The sequence below is a fragment of the Nematolebias whitei genome, chromosome 2, assembly GCF_014905685.2.
Source record: "Nematolebias whitei isolate Nwh7 chromosome 2, NemWhi1, whole genome shotgun sequence".
Lineage (NCBI taxonomy): Eukaryota > Metazoa > Chordata > Actinopteri > Cyprinodontiformes > Rivulidae > Nematolebias > Nematolebias whitei.
This window is the reverse complement of record NC_056499.1, coordinates 17023433-17036315: the sequence shown is the minus strand read 5'-3', so window position 1 is coordinate 17036315 and position 12883 is coordinate 17023433. Positions and strand designations below refer to the sequence as shown.

Sequence of the window (12883 nt, the reverse complement as noted above, 5' to 3'; positions counted from 1 at the left end):
TAAGATTTTTTTGTTACACAAGCTGTATACTCTGTTAAATTATCAACTTTTTTTATTACTTTGTCACAGTAAATGTTTCACTGTCAAGAGCCATATTTCTACTGCATTTTTTTCTATATTAAAAAAGTTGTAGAAATAAGAAGACAGTATATCATATTTTGATTTTTGGTATGTAATGTGTGACTGACTGTTTTAAACTTTTATTTGATTGATGTTTAAGAATAATTACTTTATAGACATTTAAGTTGTTTCAGTGTGCATGAACCTTGAACAGAGATCAAACGTAGCTTATAAAAGCCATTTATTGGTAATTAACAAAATGTTATATATGGTACTATATATATATATATATATATATATATATATATATATGCACATACATACATACAGTTGGGCTAAGCTTTTCTAAAAACGCTTTTGACCATGTGCATGTCTTTTTGACCTCATTCTGCCCTGCTGCCAGTTTTCTGAGCTGCTTGCAGTGGATGCTTTAAATCTGCCTGACTTAGAAAGATTTGATTCTTTGCCAAGAAACCTCATCTTTTTATTTAAGTATGTAGAGACGAGTCATTATGGCCTTCACAGAGCTTCACAGAATATTTTAGTTGGCATTTTTTTTTATGTGAATGCTATTGGTCATATGGTGGCATTAATGTTTTTGAATAATTTGTTATATCCAAACTCTTACACTGGCTATAATTGCAGCACACAAGTTACCTAAGATCTTCCTTTCAGTGACGGTGGTAACAACTGCTGGGATATGCATACTTTAAAAGTAGGACAAAAATGAAAAGGAACGAAGAAAGAGCGGGGAAAAGACATGAAGGCATGAAAACTGCATTAGGTGGTGGCAGCCAACACAGAGAGGAGGATGTGAATGATTCAAGAGGGAAAGTGATTAATAATGCAGTACACCCTGCTCCCGCTGTCCCAATGTCCCTCTTTCGCCTTCCTATCCCCTCTATTCCTTTTACTTTGTACCTATATTTCTCCATCATACATTTACGGTCTAGTTTTTGCCTCTCAAATTGTCACTGGCCTTACCAGTAGGGGGAGCTCTGCTCATCAAGCCTGTGATGCTGCTGCTTTTTACACTTGCCCTGCCTTGCACGGTTTTAGATTTTGCACCAGCAATTAGCCTTTTTATTAGAGATATTTTAAGCTAACAGTGTGGTCTTGTTGCTCATTTAATCTTCCCATTCTCTTTTTCTAGGTTGCAGAATGGATTTAATATGCATGTCCATTTGCCTGTCTTAAATTGACCTGTGGCACTGTTGTACCTCATCTCTTTCACATATATACCATGGACAGAGATGACCTGGCCACAGGAAACAATGACCTAATTTAATTGCCACACTGATTGCCCGTCAGGAGGCTTTTAATTACCTGCTTGTGTTTTTCCCACTCCTTTCCTTCGTTAATCTTTGATCTCTCTCGATCCTACAGGACAGAGCTCTAATGGGCAGCATAACCAGGCTGTGTGACAATGCCATAGCCCTGGAATCCTTCAAAGGCTCAGAGAGAGAGACTAACCCTCTCTACAAAGACTACCACGGTAAGAAAACACACACACTCTTATCTTTCAGTCTCTTTTCCATCAGAAATACACGTATATACACAGAGGCAGTGCATTAAAGCTGGGGCTGGGCCATGGATGGAGGCAGGGCAGCCCCCTTGCAGGCCAGGCTGTCAGTGTGAGTTAGTGTGCTGCTGCTCAATCAGACGTGCTCCTCAGTAGACAGGCCGGGGGGGATTCAGCTGCCACGCTGTACATCCCCCCCCCCCCCTCCCTTGCACCTTCACCCACTCCATCCCTGCCTCCACCCCCCCTCCAGCAGAGGCTCTCTCCCTCTCGCCTCGCCCACTCTCCATCCCCAGTCCCACCCTGAGGCTCTGGAGCAGAGCAGACCAACACTAGGGAATCGATATTCTCACCATCATTCTCTCTTCCTCTCTGCTTCTATCTTTCTATCCCTCGCTCAATGTCTCCGTGGCCAGCATGCTCTGCTAATAAATGGAGGGCAATGCTTTCAGTAGGGAGACAGGACACCAGTAAGGGACGTTTGGAGAGAAAGAAACTTAAGATGAAGAAGGGGAGGTCAACAGAGTTTCTTTCTCCCCTGGTCCTCATCATCACTTTTTTTCTGCCCAGTTTTATCATTTTCTTTTTCTCTTCCTCACTTTCCACTTTTCTATCACTCTCCACACATAAAGGTCAGTAAAAACCAGAGTGGTATTTTTAGCTGTGCCTCTCAAATTCTCCCACTCTTTTTTTTTTTTTTTTTTTTAACATTTCATTTCTTTTTTTCCCCTCTCCAGTGGTGACACATGTAGGGATGAGCTTAAACATATTCTGTGGCAGGAATTTGTTTCATTCTTATAAATCTTACATCCCCCTGCATTGTATATGCATTTTGCTTAAATGTCACACAACATATAGAATTAGTCATGCACAATTTTCCAAAGTCACTTTTGTTCTGCCGAGTTTTGCAGTTGATATTGTTTGAATGTTTTTTTGTTTTCTTCAAAAAATATATTCTTGCACCATTTTAACCAGCTGTACAAATTCTGGTGGGGTTATGAAATACATTTATGTGTATGATTGTTTTGATGTGTGTTGATGAGTGCCAACGCATCTGGTGCGAGTGTGAGCGTGCATGCGACTACGCGTGCGCGTGCGGCAGCAGTTCAGGGCTGCTCAAAGCATGCTGGGAAGCCTGTCACTGCAAATCAGGCAAGGGGAAATCACCCAAGTGCACAGAGAGAATCCACCATCCCCCACTTTCTCTGTCTGTCTTCCTTTCTCCATTACTCCGTCGATCTCTTCTTTTCTGTGTCACATTTATTTATACCGCCCTACATCTACAGTACAGATACAGTTTGGTGAAAATGAAACCGTGCTGAAATAAGATGGATTGAGAGTGAGTTAAAGAAAATTGCCAAAGTATTGCCTTTTTAGAAAGTTCTAGTTTATTTTCTAAAAAAAAAATAATAATAATAAGAGTTGGAAAAACTAACTTTATATTTACTTGAAATATGGTAAAATTAGAAAAGAGTAATAATGGCAATACAGAAATGTTTAAAACTATTTCTGAATGGCTGCCCTTTGATAAAATACTTGTACTGGTAATTTAATACTTTTTCTCAGTTGCTTAGAATGTTGTATGAATGGTATGTACCTATATTACCATCACAATTCAATCTCAATGTCACTCACTATCTGTGCAATAACCCGTCACATAACCTGTGTAGTATATGTTAATTATGTGCAATATGTATCATGTGCATTTTAGCTTATTTTACTACCTTGAAATGCTTATTCATTCAAATTCATCCAGCTTGCACTGTTATATTCTACCACGTTGTTGTTTACCATCCCTCTTTAGGACGTTGTAAATATTATAATTATTTTTTCACTTTTTCTTACTTTATTTTTGTACCCTTATTGCATGCTTTAGTATTCCTTGTTTGTTCTTTGATATTTGTTTTTAGTGAGTCAAATCAGTTCTTCTCATCCTAGGCATTTCATTGTACTGTTGACCTTGTGTTAACCTTGCATATGACAAATAAACACAACTTGAACTTGAACCAGAATTACAATAATGCTTCATGAAGCTCTATCTGTACGGAATGTGTTGTTAAAATGTGTCTTCAGGTCATTACAACACATTACATGAATATGCAACATTAAAGACTTTTTAAAAAATGTATTTACCAAGCAAATAACTTCTCAAAGGTTTCTTTATCAAATCAACTTTAAATAAAAGTGGAAGAAAATACCCTTCTTGGCTGCATTAAAATAGATGAGTTTCTAGAGGCATGTATAAGTTCATATTAAATCATGAGTATAGATTTTAAAAGTGAAGATTTAAATTAGTTTTAACATAAACAAGCAAGAACATCTTTAGGTTATAGCAAAATTATTTACTATTGGCGTAGCATAACACATATTTTGTATCTCTTGGTAGAAACAACTATAAAGTTTTGTTGTATTTTTTTATGCAAGGTTAAACTTTTTTGCATTTAATCTGCTCCTTCTGCCCTTTGCAGGTCTGCTGCACGTACACCAGGTGCCTCACCTGAACTGTCTGGCGAACCAACTCCCTGACCACAAAGACTTGGCCTTTAAGCTCAAGCGAAAACAGTTCACTATCGAGGTACGTTGTGAAAAGTATTGTGCAAAACCAAAGCTTTCATCGTTGCATCATTTAATGATGATGTCTTACAGTCTTAAACTTTGCAACTCGCAGCCTAAAACCTGAGTCTGATTTAGGTGAAAATGTATTTTTTTATTAAGATTAAATTTGTTGCACTGATGATCATAGAATTTAGAAATTAAACGGCAAGAAAAATGAGAATTCTCACCCATTAGCAACATTCTGCCAGCTGTGGTTACTTTCTTCGGTTATTGGGTGGCAAAACAAAAGGTGAAACTATTGATTATACACCGTTGCTGTCACTGCCTCTGCAGTGTAAAGTCAGAGGCAACAGAGTGAGAAGACTTGATCCATTTTCATAAATATGCCATGAAGAAATGCTCATTGCTGATCAAATAGTAACTGAACTGTGACTCCCATTTATATATATATTTATTGTGCTTATTAGGAGGCCAGTAGCCAGGATTGAGATAGACATTGATGCATGATTGTAGCTGTAAAATTACGAAGGGGGTTAGACCAGCAGACATTTTATCCTACAATACCTCTAAAGGAACAACCTGTGTAGATTGAGACGTCTGTTGACAAGCAGTAAAATACTTCATTTTACATCATGGACTGTAAGTTATTTTGAGTGGAAGCACTATTGCACCTTCTTAAAATGATGAACTGATGAAACTGTTGTTGTATTTCATTATTAGCCTTCTTGTTCTTCCTGAGTGGTACAAGATGTCTTTGTTTTTTGTTCTTATTACTTTCATTTTCATTTGACTAAATTGTAAAGCACTTTGGTCAGCTTCTGTTGTTTTTATGTGATATATAAATAAATTGGCATTGACATTGAAACACCCAGGGGTCAGATCAGCTAACAAAAGTACACGTATAAATGCATACCGGTATCTAAATTTTAAATAAAAAATAATACGTGTCTATTTTTGTATCAACTGCAGTGATTTTCTTTGTTTTTTTTAAAAAAAAATCATTAGTTGGTTTTTTTTTTTTGTGCTTTTTTTTTGTTTGAAACCTAATATTTCTATTCAAATATTAGTAACATAAGCTGACAAATACTGTAGGTATATTTAATGTAGCCCTTTTTAACCTCTTTTTTTCCTAAGGATTTTTTTCCCCATTTATTTAGGCCTAAAAGATTAATTTATTTGTCACATTGTCACTCTAATTCAAAGATATCAGTATGACGCTGAACTACTGCTCTGGAGACAAATTAGGAGGCCCTGCACTTAGCTCAGGCTCATGATTGGTCCTCATTACATTATCATTACCTTATCACATCTTCTGGTCCTTGGCTCTTTAGTGAGTCCTATTGTTCCAGCCAGCATTTGATGGGAAAGCTCAAAACACCCACCCTGCCCCCAAATTTCTCTGCATCCCACAATCAGCCCCTATTCCACCTCTTTCCATTTACTTCCCATCCTTTTTTTATGTTGATGCTGTCTCCTTTTTCTAAATGCTTTGTCAGTTTAATTTATTATTAATTTTAAATATTATTTGAAGTCAAATCTTAAATCAAGCACAATTTTCTATTTTCAGTTGTTCACTTGTTTTTATAAATACAGTAGTCCCTCATTTATTGTGGGGATCCATACCCTGAAACCACGATAAACGTTTATTGTGGGGATCCATACCCTGAAACCACGATTAATGAAAAACCGCAAAGTAGGAAAAGTAATGCAAGTAGTAAGTAGTAGTTTATTTTAGTATTTATAAACATATATTAAGGCGTTTTAAACCCTTCCCACATGATGCTGATGCATGCTCAATAATCCAGGTAGAAAAATCCAAAAAAGTTCAATCTGATCCTCTGGACATTCAAAAAAAAAAAAAAAAAAGGCAAAAAAATATATAGAAACGTTTCGTCTCTCATCCGAGACTGAGGAAATTTCTTGGATGAGGAACGAAAAGGTTTCTATTTTTTTTTTTTTTCTTTGTTTTGTTGTTTTTTTTTTTTTTTTTGAACGTCCAGAGGACCAGATTGAACTTTTTTTTTTATTCTAAATAATGTTTCTAAACTCTCTAAAAGAGCACAGAATGTCATGATTTCAGCTCCTTGCCTCCGCTGATCTTTGCCACCTGCAAGCGCTCTTGGCCACGCCCACTTCTCCGCTCTGCACAGACAAGTGTGGGCTGCACAGAGGTGCAGGAGGTGCTAAATAACTTTAAATCATTTATTTTAAATAAAAATTCCATGCCCATCATGTGGCTCATCTATCAATCAGCCAATTGTGTGTCATGTCCAATCTCTTTGAAAAACCACAATAGCGCGAGTTCACGATAAACAAACCGCGAAGTAGCGAGTGACTACTGTATAGGCGTTTTTCAAGGAATAAAGTAAGCATTCAACAGTAGCAAGGATTTAGTCATAAAGAGTTTGGAAGAAATAGCTATAAAACATAGTTTATCTTGCCAAAAGGGAAAACACATACACCTTGAGTTGTTCAGTCACTTAACGTTTTGAAAAAGTAATCTTGCAATTAAGATAACTGTTGCTTCTTTTGCAGTCAAGGTTTTGAATTTGATCATTATGATTGCTCTTTAAATTGTTCCTCTGCACTGGGCAGAAATGGTAGCTGATTTATTTGTTTAATTGTCATTGATCTGTGAGACTTATATCCCATCAACTCATTGCTAACTTTAAGCTCTGTCTACTTTCCTTGTGTGAAAAGGTTTTTATGAATGATTATCATATCCTGACCCTGTTCTCACAGAGAAAATGAGTGACATAAACATAAGGCTCGTTTACTTTTCTAAAGTAGCTGCAATTATTGCCACAAGAGAGTACCATCATAAAAAATGTCAATCAAAATCTTTGGTTATAACACATTGTTATGTGTCAGGGAAATTCCCAGAGATTATTGCATTGCACCCCAAGTCATGCATCAAATTAATCAGAACAGAATAGTCATTTTATTTTAATCCCTAATATGTTCTTGTGAATGTACTCTGGCTCTGTGATTGTCTGTGATTAATTTGTGCATAACCTAAGATTAAAATGTCACAAAGGTATGAACACACATTAGCTTTAAGTCTCTTGTTGGAGAGGTAAATCTGCACATAAGATCATAGGCCGGACCACTGTTATGTTCAGACTATAGATCATTTTAAACTGTGCTTGACCTGTTGGTTGAACTGCCTTTGTGGACAGCTGATTGACATATGAGATGGCAATTAAATTTGTCTGACATCTGACAGGCCACACCATCCCTGCTCATCATCTCATTTACTCAAGCTACAAGACTCTTGCGCCTCAAGCCACTAAGGATGGATTAATCTCTCCTCTGCTCAGCCTTCTTCCACACATCCTGCTGATATATATCCTTAACTTTTGGCTCACGTTTTTAGATTTCAGAAGCAATGACTCAATCAGCTTTAAATTTGATCTTTCTGGAATAATTTGTGTGTGGTGCTAAATGATAAATGATTGACAGCACTAGTTTCTCGCCATCTCAGTCAGGCAACTACACGTGGATTTGTGCTGGTAACTAATTTTTTATTGCTGTTGCACTCATTGTGTCCTTGCTTAGTACTTCAGGTATGAGGGAAATATTTACTTCGTAGAACATCCTTTTTTTTGTAGTGCAATAAGTATTTTTTGTAAACTCATTAGTCTATATATGTTTTAGTACAGTAGTTGAGATGGGTTGGAACAATCATTCTCCATACGTTTAATACTCTGCTGTTGACAATTGAGGGTGCCAGGGAAATGCTTGAATTTCTAAGAGTTCAAGCTGCGGTTGATGAGCAGTTATTAGCCGTAACGCCTGAAGCCAGAATTAACCCATGGCCCTGTCTGAGCAGGTAGGGGAGTGTTAGGTGTTTAGACAAGATTAACACATACTCACAGGCACACAGACAAACATTGCTCACTCTCACACGTAGAAATATTGACATTGATGCAGCAGCACATGCAAATATGTGTTGTGAAACGCAGGCACATCCTTTGAGATGTTTTCTGTAGCACGCAATGTGCGTGAGAAATTCCCCAGTCACTCATTTTAAGCCGAAGCAGGCTTCCGTCACAAGTTTCTCAGTGCAAGATGCTTTGAGGATGAAACTCCAAAGAATGCAGATGGTACGCAATTACATTCTCTTTACCTTTGCCTGACCCTTTAAACTGACAGGCAATGTGCCTGCGGGGTACAGGGGTCCCAAAAGCAGGTCACAGGATCAAATACAGTGTAAGACAAGGATTTGTGCCAAATTAGTCTTCTATTAGAGAGCCTATTTGGAGGGGTGTCCTACAATCAGTGGCCATTTTACTGTGGCTGTGCAGGCTGTACACCAGAGCATTTTACATCTAATGTGTGTGCTTTGTTTGATAGTATTTTATGTCATTTTAAATTTAATTCAGAAGTATTACTAAAAGTAAAACGCAAAAGAGGAGTATGACTTGTGATGACAGTCACATTCAAAGCCAAGATCTCAGTGACCTCATTTCACAGATTCACATCCTTGTTCAGAAAAGGAGGACCGCTTTGTTGTTGCAGTAGAGAAGGCAGTGCTGAGCACACATGGAACAAAATCTGAGGTCATTTGAATCTAACTTTCGTTTTGCTCAAATGCAGTCCAATCATCCTTTATTGTGGTGCTGTAGAAGACAAAATGCCCTCTTTTTGCTGTTTACACTAAACTGCTGAAGGAGTGAACAGATATGAAACATTTAACAGAATTTCATTAGTTTCTGTACAGATTTTGATATCCGGTAGACTGAAATTCATTGATTACTTTACTTAAAGTGGACCTTTTGAAACCACACAACCATTAAGCATTGTACACAGTGTTCTTGGAGTGAACGTTCTCATGTAAATGATACAGGAAGAACTCGCCTAATATCAGCCAAAGTTTTATAATTAAAGTGTTTGAGATTGAGAGTGTCCAACAGTTAGCTCCTTGTCCGTACATCTGGATTGGACACATGATTTAGTCCGTTGAGTCATTTTGTATGTTTGAGTAAAAGCAACAAGCAAACAAAAATAAAGATGAAGGTAAAGATGTGAAGAAGGCTTAAGAGGAAGCTGAACTGAAAGAGGTGTATGGGGTGGTTTAATGTTTCCTGGCATGTCCTCAAAACGTCTTTAAGACGACGCCTGTGTCTGCCCCCTGTTGAAGCTTGTGGGTGCCAAGGGAAGGGTGTTAATGGACCTATGTGAGGAACAGAGCGAAGGCTTGGAGTGGAGGGGGGAGGCATAAGCGGAGAGAAACAGTTAAGTGATTCTCAGGTCAGGTCTAATTAAAATGAGGGCTTTTCCTCAGAGGCACCAAAGCGTCTTATTGAGAGAGAAATAAAAAGGGGCGAAAGGAGGAGTTTCAGAATGTGGAATGAGGGAGACAGCGACTGACTCCTGAGGGTGTGTCTTTTTTTTTTCTTCTTCTATTTTTTGTTTGTTTGTTTCACATGTCCAATAATGCACTGGACTTAAAATCATACAACAAATTCTAAAAAGGATTAATATGAAGAATGTAGTCCACTTGTTCACCAGATGTTTGCGTCCAATATTCAAACTCAATGACTATTCATTCATTGCAGAATGAAGAATAAAATGCATCTTAATAAAAGAAGAAATGTGGGTCTCAGTAATATTAGAATGCAAGAAAATGTCCCTTTGTTTCTCAAGACAGCAAACTGTAACACCTATTTTGCCTACTGAATGACAATAAGGTGGGAATGGACCTTTTGGAATAATATTCCAAATGAATAATTTATACTTCCTTCCTTGGTGCACATCAGCCTCTCTTGCAGTTGGGAATGAGGTGTGCTTATGGCTTGTCTGAGAGAAAGAAAGGGAGGGCTTTGTGCAGGTCAGTTAGTGGCACGCGATCGTACTCCTCAGCTAAACAATTCACAACATACATCAGATTTGCATGTATTATTTAGCATGCATTTTATCTCAGGAAACATGCATGTGTGTTTCTTAGGAGCCAGTGTGTAAGCTGTCTATTACTGAGTCTAAGACATGTGGTGAGGGTTGCTAACGTGTGCTGTGGTACTTTCAAGGTTTTATGGATTTGCTGCAGAAATGCACTTTTTTAATATATTTTTATTGTTTTGTTTATAAGAAAACCAAAACCGGATACAGTTGCTCAAATGCCTAATGAGTCATAATGAACAGGTGTTTAATGTAGCACTGCAAAAATTAATATACAGTAGTGGTGTAGCTAATACGCCTATTTCACTGTAGACATTTTATCTTGAAAGAGGAACCCACTCGTGTGTATTACGAGGGTTACTTCCGTCTGTGCAGTTGTGCATGTTGGTTGTTGTGTAAAACATGCTTACAAATGAAGCTTCCCCTAACTGGAATGCAGCCCTCATCACTGCACCAGATACTTTCAAAATGTCTGCCATGAAAATGGCTAATTGGGTGTCAGTCAGTGTGACCCGAGTAAAGTGATAACAAAATCAAGGTTTTAAAAATATCACGGGCACAAACTTGAATGAAACAACGAATAAGTGAAATAAATATTTGTTTTAATTATTTATTTAGTTATTGTCGAACAAATGAAAGGAAAAGCTGCAGCTGTTGTGTCTGGAATAGCTGAGTCAAAGCTCAGTGAAATAATATTTGTGACAACTAAATGCGCTTCCCTCCGTACTATATCAACAAAACGCCGAAACGTTTGTTTCAAACCAACAGTATAAAAGCCAAACAAAATGGGGCATCTCTGCTCCTCCTGCCACATTGTGTAAGTGCGTGGTCGGCCTGAACTCGCCCTGAAAGTGGAACTGTTTCATCAGTGAGCAATGAACCCTTAACACAATCCATGCACCATTCAGCTCCCATCAGACTAGACTAGCCACATTGGACTCAGACCTGATTAAAGTAGCCCTACTTGTCTTCAGCTCCCATTAGAGAAAAAGCAGAGGCTATACCATACATGCCACCCTACATCTATGGGGTCTTGTGGCCACTAAGGGGTACGTGTAATTCTCCTCAGATGTGCTTTTATTAGCATAATCTTTGTGACTGGCAAACCAAAGGTCTTCTGGTACTTAAAAGTTGTATTTCTGCTTTTTCTTTCTTGTTTACAGTGTTTCTTTGAATAATCTGATCTAATTTCGCCTTAAGTTCACACTTTTTGTTCAAGTTTTGAAAAATGGAGAAAGACGAGTGTATTTTCTGTAAAAACTCTGCAAAACTTCTGTTGCTTAAAGATCGTGATCTGTATTTAAATTTCAATAAATCTTAGTTGTGTTTGTTTAATAGTCTTCAGAGTAAATATGAACATAAAAAGTCACATTGCAAATATAGATTGAGTGTTTTATTCTGAACAAGTTTGAATATTAAGCCACGCTGTAAAATAGACATGAGATGTAGACAAATAGACTCATGCATACACTAATAATTGCATGTTTTTTTATATAAAAAGTTTAATCAAACATCCGACAATTTTCCCTCAAAAGTCAAAGTCAGAGATTCTTTATTGTCATTCGACCCACTTGTGGTACATGTGGTGGAGCGAAATTATGTACACAGGGTCCCAGTTACATCCAACAATAAAATGTAAAAGAAAAACAATGATAACATCTAAGATATGAACTAAGAAAAACATCAACTAAAATACACTAAGCACTAATCGCATAAAAACATTACGTCGAACAGCAGCACGAACATGAGCATGAATCTGTGTGAGCAGATGTGCACGCATGAACACCTCAACATGAAACAGATCAGCAGCAACATCGAAACAGATCAGCAGCAACATGATGTGATTTTTCACAGTGATTATTCTGGTTAGAGATTCATGAGTAACAACTTCAGGGTAGAATCTGTTCCTCAGTCTAGTGGTTCTACACTTAATGCTCCTCAACCTCCTTCCTGAGGGGAGTGGGGCAAAAAGTGTGTGTGCTGGGTGAGTGGGGTCCTTCATGATGCAAGTGGCCCTCTTTCTGCATCTGGAGGTGTAAATGTCTGTGATAGTGGGGAGACTGTCTCCAACAGACTTCTGCGCAGCCTTCACCACTCTCTGCAAAGCTTTTCTTTCTGCAGCTGTGCAGCCTCCATGCCACACGTTGACGCTGGAGCACAGGATGCTCTCCACTGCACACCTGTAGGAGGAGGTGAGAACTGAGCTTCCCAGACCAGCTCGTCTCAGCCGCCTGAGGAAGTAGAGTCTCTGATGAGCTTTCTTGATCAGGCTGTAAGTGTTGTTGCTCCAGCTGAGGTTGTCATTCATGTGTACACCCAAGTACTTGTAGCTGGAGACCACTTCCACCACAGATCCTCTTATGTTCAGGGGGGTGTAGATGAGTTTGTTCCTTCTGAAGTCCACAGTCATCTCCTTTGTCTTCTTCACATTGATGTGAAGGTTATTCTCTTTGCACCAGCTCTCCAGGTGTTCCAACTCCTGCCTGTAGCTGGACTCTTCATTGCTTGTTATGCATCCCACCACCGCTGCATCATCTGCAAACTTTACAATAAAAAAAAACCAGCTAATTTAAAGTTGCATTGAAGTATGACTAATGTTATTATTGAGACTTGACAGAGGAGTGACAGAAGTCAGTGAGTGTTATATTTTCCAATGAAACAGTGTCCGTACTGCTGCTGGCCCACAGAGAAAGTTAAGATTGCCATCCTCTGCACAAACAGCTCCACGGTTGGAGCGGTTCAAAGGTGGAATGTTGATCCAGACCAGGAGCATCCAACTCAGGAAGGCTCTCTGCATGGATCCTAAAAATAACTTTCCCACACTCTCACAACTCAATGTCCTGG

At 38.3% G+C, this 12883-nt stretch overlaps 1 protein-coding gene across 1 annotated transcript in view; it reads left to right on the top strand.

Annotated features, from left to right (window-relative positions):
- Positions 1–12883, top strand: part of elp4 (elongator acetyltransferase complex subunit 4) — a 62472-nt gene that overhangs the window by 23769 nt on the left and 25820 nt on the right. The window contains exons 8-9 of the mRNA XM_037697480.1: positions 1447–1555; positions 4051–4157. Coding sequence (XP_037553408.1) covers positions 1447–1555; positions 4051–4157 — 216 coding nt within the window. The remainder of the gene's footprint in view (positions 1–1446; positions 1556–4050; positions 4158–12883) is intronic.